Genomic DNA, 15654 nt, shown 5'->3' with positions numbered 1-15654 from the left:
CCCACTCTGTCACTCCACATGCAGGAAGTGCGGACCCGCAGGGATTTTAAAAATTAAATTACTATTTGCCACTCCAGGCTTGTATTACACTCCCAAGGTTACAGCTTCTCTCTGGCCTTGGCTTGGTAAATGCTGCCACCACCCAAATGCAAAAAAACTCCCTTTGAACCCAGGAAGGAGCACTTGGGAATTCCTTCCTGTGGGGTACCCTCAAGCCCTTTCTCTCACACACACCCCTCTGGGAAGAGCGGAGAAAGAAAACAAAGGAAATTAGCTGTGGCTACCAGCTAATCAAACAACATGCACAAACCTCTTAGGACACTAAAAATCGAATCTGTTCTTAAAAAAGGTAAATTTTATTAAAAACAAAGAGAAAGAAAATACATCTGGAACTTAGGCTTTTGCTAGATTTTAAAAGAGCAATTCCAAAAATCAAGTCCCCAAAATAGCTTTCTTGGGGGTTCAGCTTAAAGGTTACAAACAAACAAAAGCATCTGGGGTTAGCACAGAAGAGATCCGCAAGCCAAAGTAAGAAATAAACCTGATAGCGTCTAACTAATTTCTTTAGTAAGCAGGCTGTTGACTTCTGAGTTTCATAAGAAGTCAAAATTTGTTGGTAAAAAGTGTCTTTTGGTATTAGAAACAATTTATAAAAGCTGAAATTAACATACAAGTAAGTTACCACAGGAGTAAGAAAACATCTTTATTTGCACTAAACATAAATCATTAGCTCATTCATCTTGAATTCTGAGACCTTTTAAAACTGAGACATTATACAGAAGCAATTTTGTTAAATTTTGAAGCTACTTTGTGATAACCCAGCAAAATGTTACATGTTGAAATGACCTTTCTATTAGGAAAATCTCATTTTAAATGTTTTTGTTATAGCCAGTGAAAGTTATTAATTGATTTCAGTAGTCGTTTTAGTACTTTGATTATCTTCAGTCCTTTGAACTCAGGACTGCTTACTTGTGCTCAGTAAATTGCACTGAAGTACCATACTCATCCACCAATATAAATATTTCACGGTCACTGTGACATTCCCTTCTGGTGTTATCCGGACTGGTAGTCTGCTTGACTCTGGGAGCCAGCCTTACTCTGCTCTGCTGTGAGAACCCCCGCTCCTGGGCTGTTCACGCACAGCCTCTGGCATAGAACTTCTCCTTGGACTGTGCAACCGAATGACACTAGCCAATATCTCTGGTCCCAGACACTACCCTAGGAATCTCTGTCTTGCAGTGTCCAGTTATGCCTGCTGAATGCTGCAAGTTTATATCAATTCAACAGTTTAACAAAGAAATTGATATGTACCAGACTTATTATCCCAAGGGGAGTTTCTGACACACTTCAAACCAAACACACTGCTGCAGATAGAATAAACAAACAGATTTATTAACTACAAAGATAAATTTAAGTGATTATAAGTCAAAGCATAACAAGTCAGATTTGGTCAAATGAAATAAAAGTAAAATGCATTCTAAGCTGATCTTAACACTTTCAGTGCCCCTACAAACTTAGATGCTCCTCAGCACAGTCTGGCTGGTTGCTCTTCAACTTTGATCAGCGCTTCAGTCGCTTGGTGGTGATGTGTGTAGATATAAGTGGAAGAGAGAGAGCATGGCAAATGTCTCTCCCTTTTGTCATGTTCTTTCTTCTCTCTTGGCTTTGCCTCCCCCCTTTCAGAGTCAGGTGAGCATTACCTCATCTCAGTTCCAAACTGACCAAAGGAAGGGGAGTGACTCACTCGAGAGTCTAACAGCTCCTTTTGTTGTTTTCTAGGCCAGCGTCCTTTGTTCCTGCATGTCCCATACATGCCCTGATGAGGTGTGAACTGCCTCTCTGTTCTTGGAGAGTTTTTTCCTGGGCTTTCTTTAAGCCATGAGGATACATTTTCAGCCTATATATGAAATTATGTATACTATATACATGAAATTGTAACTTATAATCTTACCAAAACATTACTGTAACAGTTACTGTAACATCACTATAACAACCATGCTCAGTGCATCATGAGCCTTCTGAAGACACCCAATATTACAAACTTTGCATTGGATACCACACAATCATTTTATAAAGATTATATAGTGTGTTCCCCCAAGATACAGCGCGTCACACTCACCTCCCTATCAAACTGCCATACGTCAGCTTTCCCTTTGTAGGCTACAGTTTCCTTTTGCGACCTCAGTAAAAATGCTGCCACCTTACCTGCTTTCTCTGAAAAGAGCCCTGCTATCTGCTTCCCAGAAGCTAGTTTCTAACCATAATCTTTCCCAATATTTTCCTTCCCTTTCCCTTCATCCACTAGTTCCGTACTCTCCTCCATCAGGTCGAACTACTGACTCCTCCTCCCGCCTCTGTTTACACACTCAAATATATGGTCCCACCCAGTGTGCCTGTCAGTTGCTGGACTCTTCCCATGGTATGGGACTCGATCCCACCTACCTGTCAGCTGGAAACCTCCCTACAAATCTAAGTTGGGTTTCCACCTGATCTGTTTTCTCAATGCTTAATTTCCAGGTCTCATCTAAGATAGTATTCTAATGGCTAATGTTATGATCTCAGAATACTCATGTTTTTTATTGTCACTCTGATTAAATCTTTGTCGTTAGTACAGAAACATAACTAATGTGAGTTTAATTATTATTTATGCAGGCTCAAAAGACTCAGAAACCACCTCAGAAACCAGCTCCTGCAGTAGTTTCAGTAGCACCAACTGTGAAAGATCCATTGGTAAAGAAACCTGAAATTAAGCTCAAGCTGGATACCCCAACAACTTTCCTAGCATTCAAGAGGACAGAAGTCAAGGTGCTGTACATTAAACTCTCTAAGTGCTTTTATTTTATTGCATATATGAAATGTTCTTCCTTAAATTTTGTATAGCTGGTTTTTCTCTTGTCAGAACCCCGTCTTGCTTTTTAACGTAATCAGAACCCCAATACAGGCCCTTGTCTGTATTCAGTAGTGCTGTAACATAGTGAATTTTCAGTTTCTTGACTTTTTTGTTTTATAAGGAGGGGAAAAAAGTAGATTGTTCTGGTTTTTTTTTTAAATGGCATTTCTATAAAAGTGAGAAATCTTCACGCTCATAGAAAGGACAGCAATTCACACCCTTTCTTAAGTAACATGCACACATTTGCAATTGCAAGACTTCTCTTATGAGACTAGAGAATCCCTGTTGCTTCTATAAGATCTAATTTGTGAGATTCCTTCCTCTTCTATACCTTGTCTCATATTTCTCCTTCTCAGGGTTATTTTTCTGTGTTAAAGATTGTCATGAAGAGATAAAAGGAGATAAACCAGAAGCTGCAGCAACAGCGTAATGAATAGTTTGAGTAGCCTAACAAAGTATGACCCCAGTCCAGCAAAGCACTTAAGTGCAGGTGAAACTGTAAGGCTGTGTCAGTGAAGCTGTCTGGATTGGCCCACGAGTGTGGGTGCCAACTTCAGGACAGAAGCAGGTCACAAAACCTCAAATGGGTTGTATGTTCTATAGTTAGATTTCACCAGCCACGTAACAAGTGGGAACTCCACAAACCCTATAACAGCCTTACCACGGAGTCACAGACTGTCCCTTGGGCAGTCTGATCTATCTTGTCACCCAGGCAGGCCTGCCTTTGTGATAGATGATCTTTTACATCAAAAGTCAAAACAATATTCAGGTTACTCCCAGTCCCCAAGCACCAGATACTTACCCAAAGTCAGTTGCACCTCAGGTCTCTTACCAAAGACGGTGCTGACAGTCAGTCCTGTAATAAACTAAAGATTTATTAACTAAGAAAAAGAAACAAGAGTTATTTACAAGGTTAAAGTAGGTAAACATATACACACGAATGTACCAAAACATAATAGTAACTGTTATAATATGCAAGCTCTATGTATCCTTTAGGGCTAATCCAAACCAATCAGCTTGGGGATCTTGCTCTTTCTCAGAAATTTTGCCCTCTCTGAATTTCAAGCAACATAGTGATCACAATTTCTCTTGAACAGGGATTTTTATTCCCTTCCCCCAGCGTTCAAGCTGCAGTGGGATGAGGGCTTGTATGGGTACCCACTTCATGGGTGTTGGGGGAAGCAATCAATACAGACTTTTGTTCACTGATGCTCCACAATAGTTTGACTGGTGTCTATAGGCCTTCTTTTTTGGGGGAGGAGATGACACCTCTTGTAGTATTTCACACCTGGTAATGCTTGTCTGTTGACTGTGGGGTTTACAGTGTTAGCAGGCATTTTTAAAGTTGTAGAGCAAATACTTATATATTACCGTATAACATAGGATACAGATGTTATCATGCAGCATCCTACAAGCATTTCATGAAGTCTAAACACATTCTTGTAACTCTAATATCTATTTTAACAATGCTAACGCACAGGCAAACCAGACTGGTTTCCAGCTAGGCATGTGTCAGCATTCAGTGAGGCCCAGTGGCCTCGGCATGAGCTGGCACCTGGTCTGCCAATGTCACAATGTCTACCTTATGGGGGGCTATGCCAGCATAGCTAGTGTAGTTGCAGCACACAATGACAGAAGAAGTTTTTCTGCTGGTGTGCGAATATTACCTCTCCGAATGATGTTGACGATGTCAACAAAATCATTCTTCTGTCAGAATAGCTGCATCAACATGGGGGATTTTATTGGCATAACTGTTTCTGTAGGGGGTTGGCTTTTTCACACCCTGGCTGACATAGTTGTGCTGATGTAAGTATTAGGTGTAGACCAAGCCTAAGCATACTGAAATCAGAAGAACTATTCATGTGCATAAAGTTATTCATATGTTTAACTGCTTTCCATGTATGGGAGCCCATATGGATAATATGATGCCTACGATGCAAACAAATATTCATGTGAATAACTTTATACATCTGAAAAGTTACTTGCATAAATAATTGCAGGATCAATGCCTAATTTCAGTCATAATTCTCAGCATTTAGAAACTGCATGGATGTGCTGGTGGGGAGGAGGAGGACTATGGTTTGAGCAGAAGATTGAAGGGGAGAACCCCTAAGCCTTAACTCAGACTCACTGAGTAACTTTGGGTGAATTATTTAATATCCATGTATCAGTTTTCCTCAAATGTAAACAAAGGCTAACTATTCACAAGGTGTTATGAAGATTAATTACTGTTTTAAAGCTATTTTAAGATGAAGAGCACTATATAAGTGCTGAGTATTATTTATTATAGTGCATTAACAGAAACACTAAATGGAAATAAATCCAGTAACTTTCGTGGACAGTTTGTTTGTATGTGGTGGGGGCATGGCAGGTACAGGTGGACAAGAATCAGGAGGGCTGGGGGGAAATCCTGTTTTTTATAAAATAATCAAGAAACTCTGGAATCTGCATTATTTTCATTGCTTGGGGTCTGATTATGTGATAGACCATCTGTTATCTTCTTAAAAAGCAGCTCCAGGTAACAAAATCACACACAATCTAATGGACTGCCTTTCTCATTTATACTTCACAAGTGTTGATCTTTTTAATTACTTCAGATAGACTGTCTTTTTATGGAGTTTAGTGAAGGATCATTGTGCCATATGGTGTCCGGTTCGCTGGTTAGAAAAAAGGAAAGAAATGATAATACTAACTTCATTTTCAGTGAAGACAAAGGCTCTGCACCTGTCTCCTTTCCTTTCTCTGTGTTGCTTTTGACTGAGATGATTCAGGATGAAATATAAGAATATTGTCTAATGGATATTTTTGTTTAAAGAATCTGAAACTGAAGTCTGATCATAACCATTCCTGCTGTGTGTTCAAACATTACTAATATGGGATTGATTGATTTTAGACCACAGCAGCAATTTCGGGGAACTCAGCCGGTACCAGCGTTTCCTCTTCAGCAACCAGTGGCCTTACTGGATGGGCGGCTTTTGCAGCCAAAACCTCCTCCACCAGTCCATCAACCATCAAACTGGGATCAACAGCACAGAGTACCAGCGGAAAACCTGCAGCCTCCTCTAATAACCAGAAACCTGTGGGTTTGTCAGGGTTAACAACATCTAAAACAGGGCTCGGGTCAAAAATAGCTTCCAGTAACAATAACACAAACCCTGTTCAACTAAAACCTCTTCCATCTCTGACCTTGGGGAAAACAGGTCTGAGTCGTTCAGTGAGCAGTGACAATGTCAGCAAAGTAGGTCTTCCTAGTCCTAGCAGCACGGCCCCAGGCAGCAGCAGCAGCCAGGTTAATAGTGGGAATGGAAGCAGTAGCACAACAGGTAACAGCGGGAGCAGCACCAGCAAATCAAGTGCAGATTCTGGCAATCAGTCACTGTCCCTAAAAGGCCCGACTTCTCAGGAATCACAGCTCAATGCTATGAAAAGGTTACAAATGGTCAAGAAGAAGGCTGCCCAAAAGAAACTGAAGAAGTAATAGAGCTGTCTGTTAATCTTGTTTCTGTGTTTCTTCAAAACAAAAATATATGTGAAGTATAACATAAATCATTTAATAAATATCCATGCAGCTAATTTCCAGATTAGCTTTTTTTTCTATAACGGGATAGGCAACCTATGGTACGTGTGCCAAAGGCGCCACGCAAGCTGATTTTCAGTGGCACTCACACTGCTCGGGTCCTGGCCACCAGTCCAGGGGGCTCTGCATTTTAATTTAATTTTAAATTAAGCTTCTTAAACATTTTTAAAACCTTATTTACTTTACATACTAGAATAGTTCGGTTATATATTATAAACTTTTACAGAAAGAGACCTTCTAAAAATGTTAAAATTATGTTAAAAAATGTTAAAATACATGTTAAAAAAGTATTACTGGCATGCAAAACCTTAAATCAGGGTGAATAAATGAAGACTCAGCACACCACTTCTGAAAGGTTGCTAACCCCTGTTCTGTAATATGCTTAAGAATGTAAATCTGTGTATTTTCTCCATGTACAGCAGACTGTAAATATACTGTATGCTTCAGATCTAGCAAACTAAACATGTCCCCTTTCTCAAGTTTCAAGAAACGTTTGTTCATATTTGTTTAAAGTTCGCATAGACAATGTATTGTAGCATTTGCCAGTGGTGATTTAATAACTAAGGATACAATTTAGTCACAGAGGTCATGGGTTCCATGACTTTACTGGATTTCCGTGATTTCGGCTTCAGCTGTCAAAGGTGGGGGTGGAGCCAGGAGCTCCCGAACCGCAGCTGGTGCAGCCTCAGCCTCTATGGCAGTGCGGCTGGGGCTGTCAGTCCCCTCTATGGGGCTCCTGGTGTCATTTCTTCCTTCCCTCTTCTCCCCATTATTTTTAGTGATAGTCATGACTCCCATGCAATTTTTTTTATTTATTTTTATTGCCTGCAACCTGTCCATGACTTTTACTAAAAATAACTGTGACAAAATCTTAACCTTAGTTATTTTTAAGGATGCAGAATGGTTTATGATGTTACATTTGTTTCTACATGTTCATATCTTTTCTAACAATTCTCCTTTGAGAACAAAACTTTCTTTATTTGGTGTCTGTGACTCACTTCGGGAAGTTTGATGAAAAACCTTTAAGGAAGTTATATTCTGTATTTAGCACTTCTGTGACCATTTCTGAAATGCTGTGTCCAGTTCTGGGGTCCGCACTTCAAGCAGGATCTTGAAAAATTGGAGCAGGTTCAGAGGAGAGCCACGAGAATGGTTAAATGTTTGGAAAACATGTCTTCTAGTGAGAGACTCAGAATGAATCTATTTAGCTTATCAAAGAGAAGGTTATTTACTGTCTATAAGTACCTACATGGGGATGGGGAACAACAGTTTTGATAATGGAGGGTTATTTAATCTAGCAGACAAAGGAGAAATAAAATGGAAGGTCTGGAAGCTGAAGCTAGATAAATTCAGACTACAGATAAGGCAAAAAAAATTAAATGAGAATAATTCTGACTATTGGAACAATTTACCCAGGGTTGTGGTGGATTCTCTGTTATGACATTTACATTAGGATTGAATGTTTTTCTAAAAGATATGCTGTAATTAAATCACAGGTATTGGACTCAAACAGGAATTAGTTCAGGGAAGTCCTGTGGCCCGTGCTATGCCAGAGGTCAGACTGAATTATCTATAATGGTCCCTTCTGGCCTTAAAACATAACATGCTCCTTTTTTTAAGCTCAAATCACTCAGACTTCAGTATTTATAAGTATTATATGTAGGGAAACACACCTTTATATAAATACACTTCATGAATTATACTTGATGCATTATCATTTTTAATCACATGTTAATATAAGTATTATACATCTATTAGCCTGTTACTTTCCTGAAGCTAAAGCATTTCTCTCACAGTGAGTTTTCAGTCGAGAAGTTGTGCAGAATTAATGACATATCAAATGAGAAAATTCCATAGGAAAATCTATTATCTGAAATGGATTCCATGAAGAAACTATTTAAACATGTATACCTCTATTGAAAGTGGCCATTTGAAAGAGCGCATTTCATTTTCAGCTATCAAGGAAGCTTATTAGCAGCCTTGTTTTGTTTTTTTGTTTACTTTCTCCAGCTGCTGCAAAAGTGTAAGCCATTGAATCAATTTCTTGTGTTTTGGTGATGTGAGGAAGGGAAAGCTGAAGAAAAGAAGACATGCCAAGTGTTAGCTTTCTTATGTGTATTTCTAAAGCACCTAAAATCATGAGATTATTTTAAGTATTCCACGCTTTATCTACCAGCCACAAAACTCACAAGTTTTGCTTGTTGCAAGGGAATAGCATGTCAGCTTAGCCCAGGAAATGCAGCCCCAATCCCCTTAACTGTTCACCTTCCATCATAACAAGCATGATGATGATTTAAAATGTGTGATATGTTGAATTCAGCTTTTTCCTAGAAAAGACAAGGCCTAAGAGACCTCCTGATTCTCAAGTAGTAGTTTTATTTAGTGAACTAAAGAAAAATCACTGTCAGGTGCTAGGAGAACTTCTTTTTCAACTGTACTATTTCCTGAAAGAACTAAGATTTTCTTTTCTCTTCTTTTTATTGTCTGTAAACTGCCAAAATAGTTTGAGTAACAGCACAGATAATAAGAAATGTGTATGGTCTCTGAATTATCCCTATTTCCACCCTCATTCTAGCACAGAAGGTTTTTTAATGACAACATAGGTTGGAGGGTGGAGACATTAAACCAGATTTTTTGTGCAGACAAGGAATTTTTATTCCTTGTAAATGGTATTCTGTGGAAATGACACATAATCTATTAAATGAAACATGTATAGATTTCTCTTTTAGCAAGTTTACTCCTAAGTAAAGAATTTACTTCATTGGTAAAATTTATTCTGACAGGAAAGCATCAAAATCCTGATTTGCAAAGTGGTCTTGGCACAGCCTCTGAGCATGTCTATAGACATGCGAGGGCCCAAAACCTTGAAACGTCATATTATGTGGTTTGCTTTAGGTTTGTTTGGACTAGGGAAAAAAGAGTGTATTGTTTGTTTGTTTTTGTTTTTGTTAGCTAGTTTGAGATAGCTAACCCAATTTGAAATACCAGTAAAGCAGCTCACCTAGATGTACTTTAATGCTGTTACAATTGTATTATCTGATAGGGAGTTGGTGCTAGGTTGCCTCCCTCCTCTTCCTTTTTGGAATATTAATGAGACCAAATCTTTAATACAAGTCTGTCTCTTCCCATGTAGTCAGGCCAGGTCTACCTTAGAAAGAATTTGCTGATATAACTTTACCTGTAAACCCCGCCAGTAGAGAGACAGATAATATCAGCAAAAGAGGTATTTTGCTGGTATAGATTGTACCAGTTCCCCACATGAAATAAGCTGTACTAGCAAAAGGACTTTTTTGACCATGTAACCGCATCAACACTAGGGAAGCATTGTGCTGATATAAATATGTAAAGAATCACTGCCCTAACTGACACATCATCAATAGTTTCCAGTGTAGACCTGATCTAGGGCAAATGCTTAACTTGAACTCATCACGCACAAACTGTTGGAAAACAGAGGAGAATGCAGGAAACAACGGCTTCTCTGATTTAGGAAGCATAATCAGGATGAAAGGAATAAAAATTCCACCTGTCTGCAAGAAGGGAATGTTCATTGTATAGTGTTGTTCAATGGAACCTACCTTACAGGCCAAGGAATCTGTTCTGTGACAAGTGCAAGGCGCCAGAACTGTCATAAAGTGTGATCTATTATTTAAAGACTGGAGAGCTGGAGTTTGAGGTTCTAGGTCAGGAATCGGCAACTTTTGGCACGCAATCCACCAGGGTAAGCCCCGTGGCAGGCTGGGCTGGTTTGTTTACCTGCCGCGTCCGCAGGTTCGGTTGATCGCAGCTCCACTGGCCGCGGTTTGCCGTCCCAGGCCAATTGGGGCTGTGGGAAGTGGCGGCCAGCATATCCCTCAGCCCATGCCACTTCCCACTGCCCCCATTGGCCTGGAGCAGCGAACCGCAGCCAGTGGGAGCCTCAATCAGCTAAACCTGCGTACGCAGCAGATAAACAAACCAGCCCACTGGGGGCTTACCCTGGTGGGCCATGTGCCAAAGGTTGCCAATCCCTGTTCTAGGTTGACTCTGCATTATTGTGTGATTTAGAAGTAACAGCATCTCTCTGCCTTTGGCCAGATCTACACTGCAAATGTTTGTCAGCATAGCTGTGTGGTCAGGATGCAGAAAAAACTCACCCTGTAGCCAACATAGCTATGCTGGCAAAATGCCCACTGTAGATGTAGCCATGCCAACAGAAGAGCGCTGCTTTTGGCATAGTTAATGTCACTTGGGGAGGTGGTGTTACTATACTGACAGGTAAAACTCCTTCTCTCTGTGTAAGCTGTGTCTGCAATAGGGAGCTCTGCTGGTACAAGTATACCAATAGAGCTATACTGGCACAGTATTTGTAGGGTGGCCAAGGTCTTAGCTTATCCATCTTGTAAATAGGCGGTCTACTCTTTTCCTTCCTCTGAGAGGTGTTGGGAGGCTTACTCTTCATAAATGGCCAAGTTTGATCACTTTGCTTTCGCTGAATGCTACTTTATAAGTGGTTCTGCTGGAATTAATTGGGAATCTTAGGGTGCAAAGTGCTATTCATTGTGAGTAAGCGTATCAGAATCTGGCATAAAGTTCTCTGAGAGCCAAGAGTGAAACATGCTTTTCACTATTACAACTCATGATTGATCCTAGAGTAAGACAGAGAACTAATAATGTTCACAAATCAGTAGCTAGATTACAGCTAGGGAAGGACAGAACCGAACTAACTACTCCACAGCAGTTTTCTCAGTGTATTTTTAAACCTTGTTCAGTGCCTAAATGACACTTTATAAATACTGATAGATTCATAAGATAAATAGATAGAGACAAGTGCAGTGTATTATCTGTTTGAAGCAACTGTTAATTTCCTCTGCTCTGCTACCATCATGATGACAGCATGGTCTCTAGTTGATAACAGAACGGAAAATGGGTCTTGGATCTATGTTCTGTTGTGCTTCAGGCAGAAATGTGTTGTTTTTAAAAGAAGACAACACGAAAGTGCAAAAATATATCTTTATTATTACAATAATTTAAAAGAATTTAAAAATTTGTGTGCAAACAATATTACTATAAATGGAATTTACAATAAAAAATCTGGATTCACTCAGCATTGTCGTAGCTATATTTTCTATTGCAATTATTGGGTCCATTCCTGCAGCCCTTTCTCATACAGGAAACCCAACCCCACTGCAGGACTGGGCCTATTATGTGCATTTTTTCTGAGCTTTCATAAAGTAAAAGCAGGAGTGTTCTTGAAGTTTAGATGTAGATGATAACACATTGAAATGTATTAATTTAAAAACAAGTATTGGAATAATTCTCAATGTTGTTTTCACAGAAAAAGTGAATAATATCCTGTGTAGGACAGGGACTGCAAACAAAAAGGAAAGTAGTGCAGTAGGTGGCTGCCAAAGATAAAACTTGAGTCCCTGTGTCACTGTTTGGCTTTGGAAAGTACTGGGCTTGAAATTGCTGTGCAGAGCACAATGGCATCACTTTAAAAAAAAATCCTGTTGAAGAAGAAACACTGTGACAAAGTTGGCGCCCAGTCCTACAAACTCTTAAGCAAGTGCACAATCCCATTAACTTCAAGTAAGTAAAGTGCACGTGCTTAAGTGTTTGCAAGATTGGTGCCTTATTGGTTTATTAAACTGGAGCCCGCTCTTACTCCAATGAAGTCAATGAGAGTTTTGTCGTTGATTAACAGGAGCAGGCCATTCAAACACTGAAGTCATGTCTGCATTAGAAAAAAATTGCCCCCCTCCCATCACACCTTTACTAAAACCTGTTTGCCTTCACTGATGTTATCAATGTAGGGAACCCTAATGTAGATGAGTCTCTAGTGTTTTAAGCACTGTCTCATCTAGATCTGCTTTAAGCAGGTCCTATTAGAATTTTTGCCAGATTCCTCCAGTGTAGGCAAGGCATTAATTCAGACAGCTTCTCATCGTCATCTTGGCAATGCTCTTGGCTTGAGTTTATTTATTTTAAAAACAAATAAAAGTTGGCAAAATAAATATATTCTCATTCATTTATAATAGTTAAAACTGAACAAGGTTTCAGAAATAATCAAAGCCAATCCCATTAGTCAATACGGAGTACATTACCATTAAACTTTTTGTGACTCCAAAGTGATTGTGCTTGATGGAAGAAAGGAGATATAATTCAAGGTATATAGATTATTTTTATCCTAAAATATACAATATATATTCTGGGCACCAGCAGTTAAGGCTGAAGTTTTCAAAAGGGCCTGAGGGAATAGGCTCCCAAATCCCAGTGAAATTCAATAGGGCTTAGCTGTCCAACTCCCTCAGATTCTTTTGAAAAGTTCATCCTTTAGTACTAGAGCGCAGTCCTTCATTCCTTGTGAAATCAAGACACTTAAGCCAAGATTTTTTAAAGTGAGTAGTGATTTTGGATGCCATTTTTTTTTAATATTAATTTGAGACACCTGAAAAGTGGCTGATATTCATAGTGTGCGTGCTCAGCACTTTCTAAAAATCAGAGACCTTTAAGATGAGTCAGGCTGGGCACACAAATACTGAGGCATCCAAAATCACTAGTCTCTTTTTAATATCTTGCTCCCTAGTTCTTTCATTTAACTACGGTCCCTAGCATACAAAGCTTCATCACTGTGCTTGTAGGAGTTTATTAAGCCTATTACACACAATTCAGCTACTTTAAAACAGTTTTCAGCTACTGCAGATAGCAGATCCTCTCTAATTAAGATATTCTGAAATATAAGACATGCTGAAAAACTTCTTGTGGGGGATCTTTCCAATAACAAAACTTTTTTGTTGTTTGTAGTGCAAAATTAGTGCAATTTGTTACTGGAGTATATTCAACTCTACGCGCAGGACTTTGAGCCCATAGTCCTCATTAAATATAATGAAGATTGCACAGCACCAAGCTGACATAACAATCTACCCCAAAGATTTTGTTTTTCTACTTGACATAAAGACAATATTATTTACAATATCAACTGCATTCTGAACAGATCGAATGGGATGGTAACATTTGTTGAAGGGATGGAGACATTCCAGTCATGGAAATTGCAACAGCTAGGTACAATCCTGTGCATCACAAATAAGGCAGTGAAACCACATTGTTATTTATTTATCATTTGGATTGTGATCAATCACAGAAGTTCAAATACCAAAATCTGTATGTCCATACCAGTGAACTCTCAAGCCTTTTCTATCATACAATGTACAGAGGGCTAAAGTTCCTCCATGACCTGCCACACCTCTCCTCTTCTGCGAGTTCAACAAGTGTGTCTCCCTTTCTTGGAAAAATTAAAGCTAGATTTTTCTTTTAACAGACCTCTTTGCACTTCATGAGCAAAGCTACCCTCTCTCATCCTTCCTTTGCTGGTAGTCTCCTTTTTTTCTAAATCCTATTAAATGGTTTCATTCATTTTATCTTTAAATGCTACATTTGGGCTAGGGGAGCAGGAATCATGCAGTCAGTGGCTTTGCCTATGACTGTTGCCTGTGTGTTGTTGACCATTCAGTCTGACAATCAATTTTCATTGTATTGTCACTATCACAGTCAGTCATCGATGTTATAGGACAGAAAATACCTGATATATTAGTAGATCACCATTTCAGGTCAGAGGTGGGCTGCAGCACTTATCTGATGGGCTGCAGCACTTATCTGATGACTACTGTAGTCCATAGGAGTCTTTTCACTGTGTAATGGATAGGAACCTATAACAGCAGTATTGCAGTGATCACATCTTTCCTCATAATTTTGTATTTCTGTGTTCACTGATGATAGAGTATTTAAAGCTACTTTAGTGATAGAAAAATCTAATGATTGCACAGTCAAATACATTTAGTTTTTTTCCACTCTCCAATCTAATGGTCATATACTTCAAGAGTAATAGAAGCATCTGAAGGAGATACCGTGCCACACCATACATCCTGGCACTTCGATGCACTTCCTCAAGACATTGTTATCTCAGTGACTAGACATGCACCCCAAAGAGGTCACATAAGCAATAAAGCAGTGGTTTCAACCTGTTTTTATTTGTGGTCCACTAAAAAATTTCAAATGGACGTGTGGATTCCTCTGAAAATTCAACCTGTGGTCCATGGACCCTACCATAAATGTCTTAGACTGAAAGCTGGCTGAACAGAATTCAACTATAAATGTTGCATGTGCTCAGCATGGTATCTGATGCAATGTGAGAAAGGGCGCTAAACTGTGGCCTTCTGTGGTAATGACAACACTTCCAGGTTTTGACCTGTAGGTGGGAGTATTCACATACTTTTGATTGATCAGAAAAACGGAATGCCTTTTCTGGGATCTAAAACTTTATTTTCATAGTCACTTTTTGCAGACCCCTTAGACATAGTCTGAGGACCTCTTGGGGGCCACAGACCTCACACTGAAAACCACTGCAATAAGGCATTCAAATAAAGGCACCACTTGATTTTATTTTAAAGTCTAATAATTGCAAAAAATCAGGATTTGTCAATGTGCAGGTCTCCAAATATAAACATATTAGTGGGGCATCTATCTAGAGCTATATGGTACAGATTTAAGTTATGAAAAATTACACATTGTGCATGCTATATATGTCACTGTCAAAAGATAACTTGCTTATTTCTCAATCAACTTTTTTTATTCCAAATTTGGCAAAGTGCACTTCTCTGAGTGAAGGTTAGGTACTTGCCAGGTTTTAAGTTTTAAAACAGCTCTTTTTGAGTGATCAAGAACCAGAAAGGACAATGTTCTTAAAAGACAACTTTTTTCATCTCTAATAATTAATAAAAGGCTCGATAGACTTCACAGCCCAAAAGTAATGTTCTGAGCATTAATAAGGAGCTGGGATGGAAAAGGCATCTCAGTCTGAACAATAGAGTCTTTACAGCAATTCTGATGACACAATTAATCCTTTTCCAAGGTTAATTCTCTTGGGTTCAGGACCGGTGCTCGTGTTTTTAGCACATGGCCATAGGCACATGGCCATTTCGCTGCCCTGCGCGCTGGTGCTGCGGCTCTGGTGGATCTGCCACAGTCGTGCCTGCGGGAGGTCCACCGGAGCAGCGGACCGTCCGCAGGAATGCCTGCGGCAGGTCCACTGGAGCCGCGGGACCAGGGGACCCTCCACAGGCACGACTGCGGCAGGTCCACCGGAGCCACCTGCCGCCCCCCCCGGCAAAATGCCGCTCCCCAATAATCCTGGCGCCCTAGGCGATTGCCT

General features: G+C 39.6%; 1 protein-coding gene across 1 annotated transcript in view; it reads left to right on the top strand.

The window, feature by feature from the left end:
- INTS12 (integrator complex subunit 12) overlaps positions 1-6460 on the top strand; it is a 30586-nt gene extending 24126 nt beyond the window's left edge. Inside the window, exons 6-7 of the mRNA XM_030564502.1 lie at positions 2653-2805; positions 5784-6460. Coding sequence (XP_030420362.1) covers positions 2653-2805; positions 5784-6368 — 738 coding nt within the window. The 3' untranslated portion in view covers positions 6369-6460. The remainder of the gene's footprint in view (positions 1-2652; positions 2806-5783) is intronic.
- Positions 6461-15654: the final 9194 nt, after the last annotated feature.

Source organism: Gopherus evgoodei, chromosome 5 (genome assembly GCF_007399415.2).
Source record: "Gopherus evgoodei ecotype Sinaloan lineage chromosome 5, rGopEvg1_v1.p, whole genome shotgun sequence".
NCBI lineage: Eukaryota > Metazoa > Chordata > Testudines > Testudinidae > Gopherus > Gopherus evgoodei.
Note: the sequence above shows the minus strand (reverse complement) of the source record. Positions and strands in the feature narration are given on the sequence as shown.